General features: G+C 35.2%; 3 protein-coding genes across 3 annotated transcripts; all 3 read left to right on the forward strand.

Annotated features, from left to right (window-relative positions):
• Positions 1 to 579: 579 nt before the first annotated feature.
• LOC18052716 (putative receptor-like protein kinase At4g00960) lies at positions 580 to 3,910 on the forward strand. The gene is made up of 7 exons (XM_006449068.2): positions 580 to 1,671; positions 1,772 to 1,888; positions 2,096 to 2,214; positions 2,304 to 2,514; positions 2,740 to 2,977; positions 3,157 to 3,307; positions 3,402 to 3,910. Exons 1-7 carry the CDS (start codon positions 861 to 863, stop codon positions 3,747 to 3,749), a joined length of 1,995 nt encoding a protein of 664 aa, XP_006449131.1. The 5' UTR covers positions 580 to 860; the 3' UTR covers positions 3,750 to 3,910.
• A 4,564-nt stretch (positions 3,911 to 8,474) lies between these two features.
• LOC18052717 (cysteine-rich receptor-like protein kinase 29) lies at positions 8,475 to 11,213 on the forward strand. Its single transcript, XM_024191648.1, has 7 exons — positions 8,475 to 8,844; positions 8,941 to 9,069; positions 9,229 to 9,290; positions 9,702 to 9,912; positions 10,273 to 10,510; positions 10,608 to 10,758; positions 10,854 to 11,213. The coding sequence occupies exons 1-7, from the start codon at positions 8,487 to 8,489 to the stop codon at positions 11,202 to 11,204; spliced, it is 1,500 nt and encodes a 499-aa protein (XP_024047416.1). The 5' UTR covers positions 8,475 to 8,486; the 3' UTR covers positions 11,205 to 11,213.
• A 1,525-nt stretch (positions 11,214 to 12,738) lies between these two features.
• On the forward strand, positions 12,739 to 15,927 carry LOC18051768 (cysteine-rich receptor-like protein kinase 25). The gene is made up of 7 exons (XM_006449071.2): positions 12,739 to 13,589; positions 13,697 to 13,810; positions 13,896 to 14,098; positions 14,340 to 14,550; positions 14,794 to 15,031; positions 15,149 to 15,299; positions 15,389 to 15,927. Exons 1-7 carry the CDS (start codon positions 12,827 to 12,829, stop codon positions 15,701 to 15,703), a joined length of 1,995 nt encoding a protein of 664 aa, XP_006449134.1. The 5' UTR covers positions 12,739 to 12,826; the 3' UTR covers positions 15,704 to 15,927.
• Positions 15,928 to 17,910: the final 1,983 nt, after the last annotated feature.

Here is a 17,910-nt window from a genome sequence, read left to right on the forward strand (position 1 = left end):
AGTGCATCTAATAAATTTACTTTTATGACCTAAAATCTAATATTTTACATGAAATCCAATAATTATGATACATAATAAAAAATGATACAAATTTATCAACACAAAATTTTAGAAGTATCATGTTATAAATATATTTTGTTCGTTTAATTGATGATTGATAATCATACTAATAAAGTAGTTTTCGTACATAATTTAGAAACAAAGAAGTTTCTTATCAAATAAAAAGAAATTGAAGTTAAAAGTACTATTTTGGAAATTTGACATTTTATAAAATATTAATATTAAATTGATGCTAAAGCAACCTTAGCGAAACTTAATAAAGAAATCCTTCTTCATTTAAATTTCCCATTTTCTGATTAGTTTAAAAATAAATATAGAGAGAGAAAGATGGACGACCGAGCGTCAGAGCAGAGGCCTCCAAATTGACCAAATTCTACGGTTTGGTTCAGTACACGTCTTCCATTATCTGAGTGCTTAACAGTTCCTTATGTGGAAAGACACCAACACCGTAACACGCGCTGTCTTTATCTCTTGGACTTTTGGCACCCGTCGCTTTCTCATCCTTTCTGGAGCCACTAAATGAAACTCTTACACCAATCCATACTATTCTACGTCAAGACTTCAAGGTAAAACCTTCAAAAAAAAAAAAAAAAAAAACAATGATTTCCTTCTTCGTCACTTCTATTCTTGCAAGTGGAAATTTCCCATAAATATTTTCTCTGAAAAGAAAGAAGTAATGTTCGTTGCTTACCGGTGATAACATGACAGAGTTGGTGGAAATACTCGAGCAGGGGCTAGTGCGTTCGGGTCAAAGCTGGAGGTCTGAGGTTAATTTTTCTGTGTCACAAGTTCTCTAACTTATGGCCTCTTCCAGATTGCGTATCTATGTTTTTCTCTTTGTAATACACTATTTTGCTCTCACAATTGCCCAGCTAGAACTTCAGTACCATGAGTGTTATATCAACAACGGTAACTACATCACCAACAGTACTTACGAGGCAAATCTCAATCGCCTACTCAATTCTCTCACGGAAAACCCTCGCATAAACTATGGATTTTACAATGTCTCCTATGGCCAAAATCCTGATAAAGTTTACGCGATTGCACTTTGTAGACCGGACATGGAGCCTAGCAGTTGTAGTGATTGTATAAATGTGGCGAGAAAAAATCTGACGTCTTTATGTCCCAACAAAGTCACGGCCATCGGAGGATATGATGATAGAGGGTACAATAATTGTATGCTGCGTTATGCTAACTACGACATATTTGGCTTAATGGAAAATGCTCCTTATTTTTTCGTTTATGCTGAAAGTAACATCACGGAAAATCTAATTGAGTTCAATCAGACGCGGCAGAGGTTGTTGGAAAGGCTATTTAGTGAAGCTGCAGCCCGTCCTTCTCCAAATAAGTATGCCACCGGAAAAGAAGCAGTTTCGGACATTGTAACAATGTATGCACTTGTGCAGTGTACGCCTGACCTATCCGAAGCTGATTGCAAGGAATGCCTGCATGATACTACTAAACTAATGTCAAAATGTTGTGATAGAAGACAAGGGGGAAGAGTCATTAACCCAAGCTGTAGTTTTAGATATGAGACTAACAAATTCTTCAAGCCTTCGATTGCAGGACCACCGGGCTCCCCTGATCCAGTAACACCGGAACCACCACCCAGTGAGTTCCTCTTAAACTTGCCCTCTTGATATTTCTAAACTTAATCCAATTTCGGTTACCCAACAGGATTTTAATCAGACAAAACTTTTGAAAATTGCAGGAAAAAAGAACCACACTATACTTATAACTGTCATTGTCTCGGTTGTCGCTTCTGTGATACTTATTACAGGCATCTGCATCTTTTTGAGAGTGAGGAAATTAAAGTTGGAAGATGAAAGTAAGTTCACATAGGACAGGGCAAACCCTGAGATAGATTTCCTTGTTTTTAACAGTCTTCTGAATTTTGATTTTTCATTAGAAACTTCTTCAGTACAATTGCTTCCCCCCCCCCCCCCCCCTCCTTCCTTCTTCTAGTTGTAGCTCTTATGCTTTCAGACTTAACTTTTACTCTTTTCCTTATGGTTGAAACATTGCTTTTGTAAAGATGTGGAAGAAACCATTGCAAAGTCATTGCAGTTTGACTTTGAAACCATAAGAGTTGCAACAGATAACTTCTCTGATGCTAATAAGCTTGGGCAAGGTGGATTTGGTGCTGTGTACAAGGTAAGAAGTACATGTACATAGATACATTGTTTAATCCAAAACTATGATTTCCTTAATAAGTGGCGAAAACTCTTATTGATTTCCAACAGGGAATGCTTTTGAATGGGGAAACAATAGCTGTGAAGAGACTGTCTAAGAATTCTAAACAAGGAGAAATAGAGTTTAAGAATGAGGTCCTATTGCTGGCCAGGCTTCAGCACAGGAATTTAGTGAGGCTCCTAGGCTTTTGTTTGGAACGCAAAGAAAGGATTTTAGTCTACGAGTTTGTGCCTAATGCCAGCCTTGATCACTTCATATTCGGTATGTTTACGCTTCTTTATAGTTTAGAATGAATTTCTAGTCATTCCATTCTGAAAGCAGTTCTACAAGATTTAGCTGCAACTTTTTGTATCGTACAAAAACATTTCTGACCTTCTCAGCAATCTCAATGATCCAGATTTACAGATGTGCATATGCAATGACGTAGTGTGAATCTATAATTCTGTAACTACTCACTCTTCCATACTCTTCTAACACACTCTGTAGATCCAATAAACCGTGAACATATGACCTGGGAAAAGCGTTACAAAATAATCGAAGGCATTGCTCGAGGGCTTCTTTACCTTCATGAAGATTCTAGACTTCGGATTATTCACCGTGATCTCAAAGCTAGCAACATTCTGTTAGACTCAGAGATGAATCCTAAAATTTCAGATTTTGGCATGGCAAGATTATTCGAAATGGATCAAACCCATAGTGATACAAACAGAGTCGTGGGGACCTTGTAAGTTCTGTAAAAAGGATACATTATAACACAATCCTCCTGGTAGATTTCATTTTCTAGATGTCTTATATTACAACATATACGCTTCTTGATAATTGAAAGATTTCTAACTTGGATTGAAGAGCTCAATTATCTCAATCAATGAAATTAAAATAGACTTCTCTGATTATTATATGCAGTGGGTATATGGCTCCAGAGTATGTGATGCATGGGCGCTTCTCAGTAAAGTCAGACATCTTTAGCTTTGGGGTTCTGGTTTTGGAAATTGTGAGTGGTCAGAAGAGAAGTAGTTTTGGCACTGAAGAGGAAACAGAGGATCTTCTAACCTATGTAAATCCAAAATGAATGGCAGTATTTCTCAAATTTCCATTGGCTTTGAACTAGAATTGCGCATAAAATGGCATATGTACTTTGTTGTATGCAGGCATGGAGAAACTGGAATGAAGGGGCAGCTTTAAATCTGATGGATCCAACCATGACGGGTGGCTCAACAAGTGAAATGATGAAATGCATCCACATTGGGTTGCTATGCGTTCAGGAGAATGTATCAAATAGACCAGGCATGGCTTTAGTTGTTAACATGCTTAATGGCGACACTGTTACTATACCAGCACCATCAAAACCTGCATTTTTTATGAAGTGTTCGGTCATTCCAGAGACGTCATCACCTTTAGACGTCATCACCGGATCAACTGAATCCGGTGGACAGGGAATTGGAAATGTCCCATTATCAAAAAATGAAGCTTCAATCACCGAGCTGTCTCCTAGATAGTGTTATTAATGAGATGAAATTATTCATCATTTTTGTGCTGCTATTTATTCGTACTCCAAAGTACACTATTAGCACAGACAGGGCAAACGCATTGGGAACTGTCAACAATCATTATCTTCCTGATGGGAAAAGAAATACAAATAAACCCTGAAATTTATATATCATTGACTTATTTGTTGTTTAATGTTTATGTGTTTTGAGTCTTTTGATCTCCCTCGTCCAACCGCAGAGCAGTTCCAATTCCATTAAATGAATTTGAAACTTAAGATAGCCGCCGCATAACGAATAGGACAGGCAAAATTTGACCAGAGGTTCTCAGATGTACAACATATAACAAGGCGATGCAATGATTAGGAGGTAACAATATTTTTAAAGAATAAGGCAAATAAGCTGTGTTGAACCCGTTTTTGTTGTGATATCTATTGCCGGTTTACCAAATTAGTGCACTACTGTTTTCTTTTGCATGTAGTAAACTTTCATATATAAAATTTGTTTCTCTTTCTCTTTCTGTTTCAACGTTATCAAAAGAATTTCAAAGAATATAATTGTCAAATTAACAAGTCCGTCAGCTAATGTAACACCCCAAAAATTTACCCACGAAAGCACAAGGATAAAATTAAAATGAAACATCACATCGTTTATTCTTATTAATAAGCTTCAAGATAAGCAATCATTATTCATACTTCAACTGAATCCTTACATAAAACATCTGAGATAAAATCTCCAAAGAAAAGTCTCTAATCCAAAATAAAAAGTCTTGCCAAATTTATTTTTTAAAGCAACTCCAAAGATACACTAAAAAAAAATCTTCACCTAAGTACCCAAGCCACATCTCTAATCAATCTACAAAACTTTGGAGACGAGAGGTGAGCCGTCAACTCAGCAAGCAAATCCATGCACAATATTTGAAAATCTTTTTCATTATACCTTTAAATAATTTAATATAATCTTATAATAACATTTTCATTTAGCATAAGGGATGGATTCGTGTAAGAGCATTAAAAACATTAAAACATAAATATTTGGTAGCTCATACCTCGTAGTCATCATCATTCATTATTTGGGGTACTATATCCCGCATTATTCCTCGTTCGGGATACTACACCCCTCAATGTTCATAACATCATTGCGCACAAGATCATCATCATACTAGTAAGGTGGCCATAGCATTACATCACATCATAACATTAGCATCACATACATTAGTACGAACTGCGAGCCAAAACATTTTTGAATCCATCTTACATCCTTTCATAAATAGCAGTTAAAGTCTCTTAAAACATTTAAAGACCTTTCTTTGATCATTTAATTCTTTTAGAAAATTCTTTAAGAAAAAAATTTTATTTAAGAAAACTAATTTCTTAAGAAAAAATCATTTTAAAATACCTTTTTATAAATTCATTTAAAATTATTTTTATTTTACAAAATTCATTTAAATATTTTGAAAATCAGTTTTGTAAAAATTTTCATTTAAACATAATTTTCATAACATAAATTGCATTTATCATAAAGGACATCATGCATGAATTTACTTATCTCGATCCGCAGCAATCAACTCAATACCTTAAAAACAAACCAATGAGCTCACTCATGTCCTATAATCATCATAAAAATATCCTTATCAATATTTTCTCTAATTTTAAATATAATCCCAATCATCCTTAAATGATAGACACTTATACTAGCTCAATACTTATACATATTCTAAACATAAATATGAGTATCTTGCACATGCTGATTTTTAATAACCTATACACATAACAGAAAACTATGCAAATTTATAGAGGTACTGTAAACATGCATAACATTGCTACAAAATTTCACAAAAATCAACACAAGTGAAAATCAAATCAGAATATTAACATTTCACCAAAGTAACAAAATTGTCCAGCATTGACCAAAACAGACCTTTTACCACTTAGGAAATTCATAAAATAGTCTCTAGTACTCGAAATACTCCGTTTCTTTTTTTAATTACAATAAACACATTCAAAAAGCATATATTAAAATTCATTATTTTTGGACACCTGAAACTATTTTAAAAGCGTTTTATTTCCGAGAACATCTAACATGTCCAAAAAAATTCCAGATTTGAAGACAGAATTTCAAAAATTCATATCTTTTATTTTACACGCCAAAAAATCGCGATTCTAGCTTTTAAAGACAGAGGAAAGATTAAAAATTCATATAAAATCCTAACATGACATATAATGTTCATAAATTAGCTCAAACTGTTACATGCTCCAGCTTCTGCAATTCTGGAAAATAGTTTTCAAATCTGCAGCAGCCGTAGGTTATGATTTTTAATAATTTAACTATAATGAATAAAATCAGGAAATTAAATACCCAGTTATGCGAGATATAGATCTGTTGATAAAAAAATCGCCATAATTTTAAAGATGTAACCTTACAAAAAAATTTCCAGAAGTGAGAACTGCTGCTGAAAATTAGAATTTTCCAGCACCAGTAACCCAATTTCGAAAAAGATCAGAACAATTTGCATACTCAAAGGATTTCAACACAAAACCTATCAATGGAAAGCCTAGGATGTCTAGTTCCATGATTTATAAACGTATTCATGTGATTCTAAATAAAGAAAACGATTTGAAGCAAAGAATGCACACTGTTCATATCATCAAAGCATTACAAACACACATATATTACCCAAATCATACTACAAGTAATTAAAGGCAGATAATTAATAAAAATAATTCATATAAGTCAAAGAAATATTTAATACCTTAAGGTAAAGACCAAGAAAAGAAGTTATAAAACTTTCTTTTCCTTCTCCAGAGACTTATGTTTTTTTTTTTTTTTTCTTTGGATTTGTAAGGGTGTAGAAAATAAAGACGGCTTTCTTTTAAAAAGATGACTTTCTCTTAAATACTTTTGGTAATTAATAAATACTTTTAAAAAATAAAAAGCAAGAAAACGTGAGTTTTAAAAAAATTTATTTTTTTAATAAAAGTTAATAATCTATGTAACTTATTTAAAACAAATTGATAAGTTTTACTCACACACAAACAACCAATAATAACTATCCTATATATCCAATTTAATAAGGGTAAAAGAGGAAACAAATAGCGGGTGTTGCAGCTAAGGTATATATGCTGCTCTAGTTTAACCCAGGACGAGCTAGTAATATGATTCTTGAGATGCAATTGATATTCCTAAAATGTCTTTCCACCTTGTTCAGTAGGTGGAATTCTAGATGCAGTGCGATTGACTTTCAAATTCTACATTTATATTAGGGTAAGTAAACTTCTAAATTTTATGATTTTTTTTTTATAAAGATTTTATAAACTGCTAACCAGAGGCGCAACAATGTCATTTAATTGAAAATTTATGCATTTTTATAATAAGCGGGCGGTCAATTTAGGACGCTTACAATCCAATTTATGGTTCCTATGATATTTCGGTAAACTTTTTTATTTAATTATAGACCAATTCAAACTTGTATAAATAATTTATATCAATAATGTTATCTTTCAATCAGATCCAGCTCCCGAGATCGGTATCGGTTGTTAATTTATACTCCCACCAGCATGTGCAGCTGAGCTTACATCTAGAAGATAATGGCCCGTGAATTGTCTAAGACGCCACCTGCTTTTGGCTAAATTAAAAATCCATGATAAATCATATCATATAATAAAGAAAAGGGTTAATAACACAGGGGTTCCTAATTTTTACAATTTCACAAATAAGGACAGAATGCCCATCCCTGATAAATAGAAGTCCCTATTGAAATTTTGCATGCTATTGGTCAAAAACTCAAGATTCAACACCATGTGAATAACTTTGGCCATTTTTCTTCGACCTAAGGATTTATCTGATACGAACAGACAAAGTATGTCCTCATGAAAATATAAACAATTAGCCAATCCAATGATATTATCTCAATTATTTTTTAAAAATAATATTATCTCAATAAAATGTATATAAATATGGGATAAATAAAACTCCGCGTTTGGCAGGGAAAAGATATTGACACGGTCCATATCAGCTTGCTTGTCTTCAACAACTTCTGTCCCCATCAGCTCTCTTTTACATATATTTGAAAAGTCCAATACGCTTGCATGGTCAAGACTTGATGAATATAAAAACTAAAATATATGACGTTTTCGTGTTTAATAAGGTAGAAAGTAGCGAGCTTGATATGTACAAATAACATAGATGCATCTTTCACATCGTGGAAAGTTCTTAGGCTTTGAATACGTAGTCGCTAGCTGATCACCACGCACTTAATAATTAGTTTTCCATTTTATCATCAGTCTTGCTTTGTATAGATTCTTATCTTACGGGATCGGAGGCTAATTAAAGGGTGTTCCAATGGCGAAGGGCTGCTCAAGATTGGTTTTCTTCTTCTTTTTCCTCATACTTGCTGTGTCCATTAATGCCCAGAACGTCTGTTCAAATGACGTTGGTAATTACACAAGTAACAGTGCCTATAAAACAAACCTTAACAGCGTCTTATCCTCCATCGCCTCTAATACAGCCGTAGACTATGGGTTCTACAATGAGTCTACAGGCCAAGAACCTGACAAAGTCAACGTCATTGCTCTTTGTAGAGGAGATATTGCAACCGATGTTTGTCGAGGTTGCTTAGAAAACGCTACTCAGGAAATCTTGCGAGTTTGTCCCAACCAAAAGAAAGCAATTATATGGTCTGCTGAATGTCTGCTCCGCTACTCGAACAAAACAATTTTCGGTGTGCTGGAAACTGGACCTACTTACTACATGTGGAATATGAACAATGTCACGGACGATGTGAGCCTGTTTAACCAGGCGCTGCAGGATTTGTTGAGGAGATTACGAGACACAGCTGCATCTGGGAATTCTCAAAAAAAGTTTGCAACAGGAGATATGACAGCAAGTTTTAGGACGATATATGCACTTGAACAATGTACTCCTGATCTGTCTGAGCTGCAGTGCTCTGATTGCCTGGATAGGGCTATTGGAGAAATTCCAAATTGTTGCAGTGGGAAGATAGGAGGGAGAGTTCTTAAACCCAGCTGTAATTTCAGGTTTGAGACTGAGCGTTTTTACAACCCAACAGCCAACTCACCACCACCATCGCCACCCCCACCGGCTGAAGGTCTACTATATATTTACTTACATGTCTTTTTGATTCCCATTTTGTTTATATATTTAAGTCAACTTACTTTTAACTGCTTTTCTTTTGGTTTTGAAGGAAACGGTAGTGACACAGCTCGAACGGTCATCATCATCCTTATTCCAACAGTTGGTTTTGTGATTCTTATTATCTTCATCTGTTTCTTTTTAAGAAGAAGGAAGCCGAGGGATAACTCTAAGGTTAAAAGTAAGTGAAGACGTATCATTTTTGGAGATTTAACTTAACAATTACCCAAAAATTTTCCAGAGAAACTTCTCTTTTTCACATGTTAATTTGCAATATATCTGTATGCGTATGTGCGCGCGCGTGCGCTCCCGCTAATTTTCGAATACATGGTAGGCGAAGCTGCCGCCGGGGACGAAATTAATAGAGCAGAATCCTTACAATTCGACTTCAATACAATTAGAGTTGCAACAGATAACTTCTCCGATGCAAATAAGCTTGGACAAGGAGGATTCGGGGCTGTTTACAAGGTAATTACAATACATATAGAGAGAAAGAGAGAGATAAATAGTTCATTTTTATTAAGAAAATCCTTATTTTGAATATTCTAAGGACCAAACCGAAAGACTGAATATTCAATTTTCAATATACTATCAAATAAAATACACTATATTGAAGTGCTTGTAAAGTGTGGGAAAAGGTCAGAAAAATTTTAAAATCGCGCGGTTTATACGTTTTTCCGGACGTTCCCGCATTTTAAAATTTCGAATTGTAACATTTCTATATGTATCGGCCAATTTCGTCCCAAGCATATAAAGTTAAAGTCCATGCCTGAATCTCAAATTACGGACAATATTATTATGATGTGATTTCAGGGTAGACTTTATGATGGAGCAGAAATTGCTGTGAAAAGGCTGTCTAGGGATTCAGGACAGGGAGATCTGGAATTTAAGAATGAGGTCCTGTTAGTGGCCAATCTTCAACATCGTAATTTAGTCAGGTTGCTTGGTTTTTCTTTGGAAGGAAATGAAAGACTTCTTATTTATGAGTTTGTGCCTAACACAAGCCTGGACCACTTCATATTCGGTATGCTTGCATTTAATCTGCATGCAATTACTTCCTTTATACGTATAATTTATGTTACTTTTTCTTTTAGGTAGGTCCTGATCATATTAAAGTCAGGATCCCTTATGCCCTCTATCCTTGGGCTGAGGTCCAGTCTCAGGACTTAGTGCAGTGAGATAGCTCAGGAAATTGTATTTGATGACTTTCAAAGACTTATATATATAGTTATATTTCTTTTTGATACCACAAATTAAAGCAGTACTATATGCTTCATAAATATCATATGTATTCAATTTGACATTAATAAATATAAAATTAATCATATTGATTGTTTAAATATTATTATAGTACATTGAATTATATAGTTTCATGAACGTGCAGATCCGACTAGGCGGGCACAATTAGATTGGGAAAGGCGATACAAAATTATTGGAGGCATTGCTAGAGGGCTTCTTTACCTTCACGAAGACTCTCGTCTTCGGATTATTCACCGTGATCTCAAAACTAGTAATGTTTTGTTAGATGCAGAGATGACCCCTAAAATAGCAGATTTCGGCATGGCCAGGTTGTTTGAGATGGATGAAACTCAAGGCAATACGAGTAGAATTGTAGGGACCTAGTAAGTACATCTCTCTACAAGCTAATAATGCTATAATTATTTCAAATGCTGTTTAGATTTGACAAATATTGACTTACCAATTAAATTGAAAATGCAGTGGCTATATGGCTCCAGAATATGCAATGCATGGACAATATTCAGTTAAGTCAGATGTTTTTAGTTTTGGAGTATTGGTTCTCGAGATCATAAGCGGTCAGCGAAATAATTGTTTCCGAAATGGAGAGACAGTAGAAGATCTTTTAAGCTCTGTAAGTAGTATAAACAGATAAACACGGAAACATTTCAGTTATTCACGACAGAGAAGATTGAATTGGGGATTAATAATTTTGTGGAATTCCTGCAGGCATGGAAAAATTGGAGGGAGGGAACGACAGTGAATATCATAGATCCAACATTGAGTAGTGGTTCAATTACTGAAATGATAAGATGCATTCACATCGGATTATTATGTGTTCAAGAAAATGTAGCCAGCAGGCCTACAATGGCTTCTGTTGTTCTCATGCTTAATAGCTACTCCCTCACACTTCCAGTACCTTCAGAACCAGCATTTTTTATGGATAGCATCATTGAATCCGACATGTCATCCTCACTAGCCCACGACTCAAGAATTATGGAAACCGATCAGCCCGGTTGTGAAACTCTTCCATTGTCAGGCAACAACGAAATTTCAATTACCGACCTGTATCCTCGATGATATTGTGAATTGGCCTCATTTTTAAGCTTTTTAATTTACAGTTATTATTGTTTGTTGTGAGGAGACCATCCATCTATTCTGTCTATACCTATTTGCTTTCTAAAATTATCTTCCTTCATTTGAATTTCCTTTTCTTTATTGCTTCACAAATTAAATATTATCGATAATGAGTAATTTTTAGCGAGGGATCTTTAAGTCGTTAAAATATGAGAAAAGATTAAAAAAAAAAATTCAATCAATCGCGTATGTTCTCAATATTTCAACTTTGAAGAAACGATCACAAATCAATTTAGCATAAACCCTTTATCTTTTAACTAGTCTCCACTAAATGGGTAAGTTCAAAGTCAAAATTGGGAAGGAATTTTTGAAAAAAATAATAATAATAAAGTAAAATACAAACAAACGAACTGAAGGACCACGGCACTCGGTTCTGCAACTGCAAATTCCCAGGAGGTGAAAGCACAAAGATCACACAACCCAGTGCAAGCCAGATTCCAAGGTCTGATTATTCGCTCACGGTGCTAAGAAGCCCGATCCAATTAGATGCATTTCACACGTTTTTCCTCCCGTAGACATGAACAATAGAAGAATTAATGGTTCGACTTGCAAGCTGCAGTTTACATAGTTACTAAAGATTAAAGGATATGAAAAAGAACATGAATCTACTTTTGCTTTTCCCAGCTTTGCACTATGGATAAATATGTATAAATCATACATAGTATTATACATTCCATGTTGGAGGCTGACACTGAATTATGGTAGGACAGTTGTAGTTGAAAAGTTACAGTTAAAGTGTTTAGTAAATACTTACAATTATAGATTAAAAGTTAAATTAATTTTGTGACATATGTAAATAATGAAAAATTAATAATATAATTTATTATTTTCTATCAAAATTATCATCTAAAACATGTATGTATCTTATGTTATCAATTTTTATTTCATAATAATAGATTTTTTTATTTTTTTTTGAAGGTCCAACATTGGCCTAAATTTCTTGGTCCAACCCTTTTGTTGACCCCCGTTTCAAGTTCCAACTAAATCTTTTAAGGTAAATATAACGCTGAGCGTTTATCCTCCGCAGCTAAGGCCTTAGAGGCATCCTTGAGCTCCTTAACTTCAACAGCTATAGGAAAGAGTAAAAGAACGGAATTGGTTTGTCAGAATATTGACTAATAGATTAATATAATCATACTTTATTGAACAAAGCGTCTCTGGCTAACTAACCACAGACGGCAGAGGCACCAGTTGCCACCTTTTCTATAGCGACAACTTCTTGACGTTTGCAGCCATAATCTTCTTCTTTTTTTTCTTTTTCAATTTTTTTAAGTGAGAAGTCTCACCAAATAAATTCAACGGCGTAATCAAACAAAAGAGTAAGACACATCTGCTAAGCAATCTGCCAGTAGAAACCCCTAATTCTAAATTTTAAAACAAAAATAAGCAGTCAAAGATGGCTGCATTGACAACTATGTAAATATTTAAAGAATAAAAATATATGTTCTACAGGTGCCTTATGGCAAAAGGAGACGCGTCTGTACTCACTCCAACCCAATGAAAATATCAAATATCCATAATCATGTTGCTAAAATCATCCTCTCTGTCAAAACAAAGCAACAAAAATGTTTGTTCAACAGATTTCAGGAGCCTTCCATTTATTCTTGATCACAATCTTTGCAATTGCTTTCTCCATTAATTGCCAGCCAACGTACAATACACATATCTGCCTGGGTCCAGAAAATGATACAGCCCCAGCCGAGTACATATCCAGCCTTAACTCTCTATTTGATTCTCTATCATCTAAAGCTTCCTCCGAGAGCTTTTACAACGGTTCATCAAATGGAATCTACAGCCTCTATCTCTGCAGAGGAGATGTCTCAACTAGTACATGTCGAATTTGTGTCAACAATGCCACTCAACAACTCAGACAACGTTGCCCGTCTGATAAACGTGCAATCATATGGTACGATGAGTGCATGTTACGCTACTCTAACATGAATTTCTTCGGAAGGGAACAAACACTTCCGCGGCTGCTGATGTGGAACAGTCAGAATAATACTTCACCTGAGCAACAAAACTATGGAGCATTGGGTTTGATATTCTCTTTGGTAGATTCTGTCCCACGTACGGACTTGATGTTCGATACAAAGGATGGAATTGTGGATAATGTTCAGCGAGGATATGCTCTGCTGCAGTGTACTAGAGATATTAATAGCAGTTCATGTCGATCTTGTTTGGCAACGTTGACTAATGAAAGCCAAAATTGTTGCCAAATTAAGAGAGGATGGCGGATTTTGAGCCCGAGTTGCAGCCTAAGGTACGAGGAACGCCGTTTCTATGAGCAACCATCAGCTCCACCGCCGCAGTCAACGCCTGACGGTGGAGGTTAGTAACCAATTTAAATGAACAAGAGTACGATTCTGGTTTCCCCTGACTTTTCCTATATATGCTTGACAAATTCAAATTGAATGTGTTCAATAACTATCCAACAGGAAAAAACACAAAGACGATTGTAATCGCCACTGTATCATCAGTGGCAGCTGTTGTAGCAGCTCTTTTGGGTTTGTGGTATTATTTATTCCGCTGCAGGAGGAAAAGCCGAAGAGGTACATACAATTAAGTTTGTCTAGTACTAAACACTATCCTTTTAAGTTGCTACTTTCTTGACAAAATGATTTATGAGGTTTTCAGGGGAAGGAATAACTGAGGAAATTCTATTACGAAATTTCAAAGGCTCGAATCGGCCAGAATTAATGGAGGGAGGTATTCTTGTGACAGAAGGAGAAGACAGCGGAGAGATGCATTACATCGGTTTAACTACTATATTGGCTGCTACAAACAATTTCTCTAATGAAAACAAGCTTGGGGAAGGAGGCTTTGGCCCTGTTTACAAGGTTTGACACGTGTACCTTTTTTATGCATTTGCAATGACGAATGGTTCGTACCACATAAATTGGTTCATTGTCTGTAATTTACTTTGACTTTGAGAGAAAAGAAGCTGTCAAATTTGAATAGGCACCTGTTTGTGCACGAAAATTGACACCGAACCTTTTTTGTGATGATAAATAGCTCTTAAGTGCTACTAAATTAAGATACAGTCATTTCTTTTGTTGACATTGTTTGTAACGCTTTCAGGGTAAGCTGCCAAACGGAAAGGAAGTAGCAGTTAAAAGACTTTCATTGAGATCAAGCCAAGGACTTGAAGAGTTCAGGAATGAAGTGATTTTAATTATCAAGCTTCAACATAAAAATCTTGTGAGGCTTTTGGGATACTGCTTGGAGGGAGATGAAAAGCTTCTAGTCTATGAATACATGGCCAACACTAGCCTCGATGCGTTCCTGTTTGGTTTGTTCCTCTTCTCTCTCAGACGTGTGCTCTTAATTTGATCTTTTTTCCTCCTCTTGATCATGTTCTTGTGGTAATAAGGAGTAAGGCCAAGAGCTGTGATTCACTTTTAATTGGGTAAATAGACAGATCAATGTTCCCATTTTATAGTTCTCTAAATGCTGCGGTAACATTTTTCATATCTATCAACTCTCAAATAATTTATCAAGGGGTCTTATGCTTCCTAATTTACCAACAATGCAGACCCAGTTAAAAATAAGGAACTAGACTGGGCAAAGCGTGCAAACATAATTAATGGAATAGCAAGAGGCCTTCTATACCTGCACGAAGACTCTCGGCTCAAAATCATCCATAGAGATATGAAAGCAAGCAATGTGTTGTTGGATGATGAGATGAACCCCAAAATATCAGATTTTGGCACTGCAAGGATTTTTGGAGGCAATCAGCTCGAAGCCAACACTGAGAAAGTTGTTGGGACATAGTAAGCCATTTCTATCATTCCTTTCTACCATGAAATTACTCATATGATTTGAATCACAATTCTTTATTATTGCCTTGATGCTACAGATTTACTCCAATGAATTCTTTTCCTTAACAGTGGATACATGGCTCCAGAGTATGCACTGGAGGGTTTATTTTCAATAAAGTCTGATGTTTACAGCTTTGGAGTCCTAATGCTAGAAATCATAAGCGGTAAAAAGAACAGAGGAATTTACTACTCTGAGTGCGGCCAAAGCCTTCTAACATATGTAAGTTTGGCTTGTAATTTTATGCACTTAAAAAGTTAGAACCTTAACCATAAGGACTGTGGAACTTCATCAAACATGATACTTAACAGGCATGGCGACTATGGAACGAAGGCGAAGGCATTGAGTTGGTTGACCCAAACTTAGTTGAAGCTTGTCCTGTTAGTGAGGCTTTAAGATGGATACATATTGCATTATTGTGCGTTCAGGACGACCCAGCACAAAGACCAACCATGTCAGTAGTTGTTCTCATGCTTGGAAGCGAAGCAGTAAATCTTCCCCAACCATCAATAGCGCCATATTCAGCAGGTAGATATACCACCATGTCTGATCATACAACTTCGACATCTGGGGTGCGAACGGGTTCTCTCGCATCAGATCAAACTTCAACTAGTATTTCTAGGTAATAAGATTGTTGATTGATTAAAGCATTTTGTTCATTTTAATCAACACAAGACTGCTCTGTGAGTTTTACAAATTTTTTTGACTTTCAAATACATCTCGTGCCATTGCTTGTGTAAAGAGTTCTTCCAGTATAAATTATTTGTTTATTGTACAAAGGTAGAAGCTAGTTTCTCCGGGCTTATGATCATTAGGTTCTGTCGGGCTTCTTTATGCAGCTTTGTTCGCTTCCAGGTTTATACCATTTTATTTTTAAGAAAAAGTACCCGTTCTGTGATTTCAGGCCTAGTTTATGTCAGTATGTCTCCAGTTTTGATGACTTCTTACAATGGCTCCACATATGTTGGAAAAGTTTGCATAAACAAAAATAACTTTTATGAAATTAATATCAGTAAAAACTTGATTCGTAATTCACCTCTGCAGCACATGGCTCTTCCACTCTCCATTACAGAAGTTAAGAACTTGTGTTCGTTGCTCAAGCAGCGAAAATGAAATGAACCAGAAAAAAATAACAGTTCCCTGGATTGGCATAGTCTAACTTTCTTATTAAACAATGACCATCCATGGTCCACAAGCTAGAAGATTAAAAGAAGCTTTAGCACTGCCACAGTCATGCCAGTTGCAGCCACTGGAGATGGTGATAATCTTTTAACACCTATTATCAGATAAACTACTACGTAAATACAGAATAAGTAACAAAAATAAAAGTAAAAGGGCGGTCACATTACTCACTTTTAGTAGAGATGCTAAATAAAATTGAAAATCGTGGTACTACATGCTACAACTTGACCCATAAATTTCCCATTATCTTTTACTTCCAACAGTGGTTCTAAAAGTCATCAATTGATCATCAAGCATTTGCCACAGACACTCCTACCATGGGCGGATCTAGCATGTGACCACTGGGGGCTCAAGCCCCCACTGGCTAAAAAAAAATTGTAAAAATAAAAGAGAAAAATATTTTTATTTTTTAATTATCCCTCGTTAAATTTATTAAAATAGTCACTATAAATTATAAACCCCATAAAATTTAAACTTTAACTTTTAAGAATTATAAAAACTTATATTTTAATTAAAAATAATGATAGCCCTCCACCCAAGATATTTTCTATTCTCAAAAATAAGATTAATTCTTACATTTTCTATAATAATAGTAAAGAGACGTTTTCAGTAATGAAACTCATTAATAATCATCTTTGGAATTGGATGAAATAAATGATAGTTTGGTTGTTTATATAAGAAATAATAAATTTAATAATATTGATGACAAGTCTATTGCATAATATTTTTAAAATATGAAATTTCGTAGAGAATAATTATAAATGTATTAATAAATATTTTATATATTCAAAATTTTAATTTTTTATATTTTACTATTATCTAATTTAGCCCCCGGTAAATTATTCTTCTAGATCCGCCACTGACTCCTACTGAAATCTCCATTACACTGAACCATGCAATACCTCTTCCCACTTTTTTCTGCATCCAAAACCGCAGTCCCAGACATTAGACGCCATCTTGGAGTTGTAATTGCAAGTTCAGTCATCAGGATAAATCCTCTTGCAATCACAAACGGATAATCAAAGTTGGTTTCATTGGCCTTGCCCAGTTAACTTTGATCCCAAACACCAAAAAAAAAAATCCTTATCTGAACAGCGAAGAAAACACCATTTGAACCAAATTTTAACCTTTTTGCTCTGTGAACACTCACCGAAGGCTACATTAATGGACTCCTTGGTACAATTAGCAGAAGCTGGGGCAGAAATATCTCCTCTACCTTGTACAAGACCGTAAATTCTTCTTGAGCTTTTCCCTTCTGTTGTTTTGTAGAAACCATTCTGAAGAGATCCTGTTGCAGACAGAGAATTTAAATGATTGTTGAGACTGGTCCCGAATGCACTTTCAGAAGTAGAATTGTAAGTTTCTGAACATTCCTAACACTGGCATTAGCATCAGCATGGCGAGGGCTACATAGTGTCAACTTGACAATATAATGAACCATATTACTTTGAGATTCAGCATCTTCATCTCTTTGATATCTCAGTAACTACTAGGAAAATTGAAGAGGGAAACCATGAATGGGCCAATGTGAATGAAATCATGGCAGTATCGCTTTTGAACGTTAAATTTAAACTCTTCGTGCTATAATGCTCACATCATACAACGGACTTTCATGCTTAGCATTAATAATAATTAAAAAAAAAAAAAAAAC

The sequence above is a fragment of the Citrus clementina genome, unplaced genomic scaffold (genome assembly GCF_000493195.1).
Source record: "Citrus clementina cultivar Clemenules unplaced genomic scaffold, Citrus_clementina_v1.0 scaffold_2, whole genome shotgun sequence".
Taxonomy (NCBI): Eukaryota; Viridiplantae; Streptophyta; class Magnoliopsida; order Sapindales; family Rutaceae; genus Citrus; species Citrus x clementina.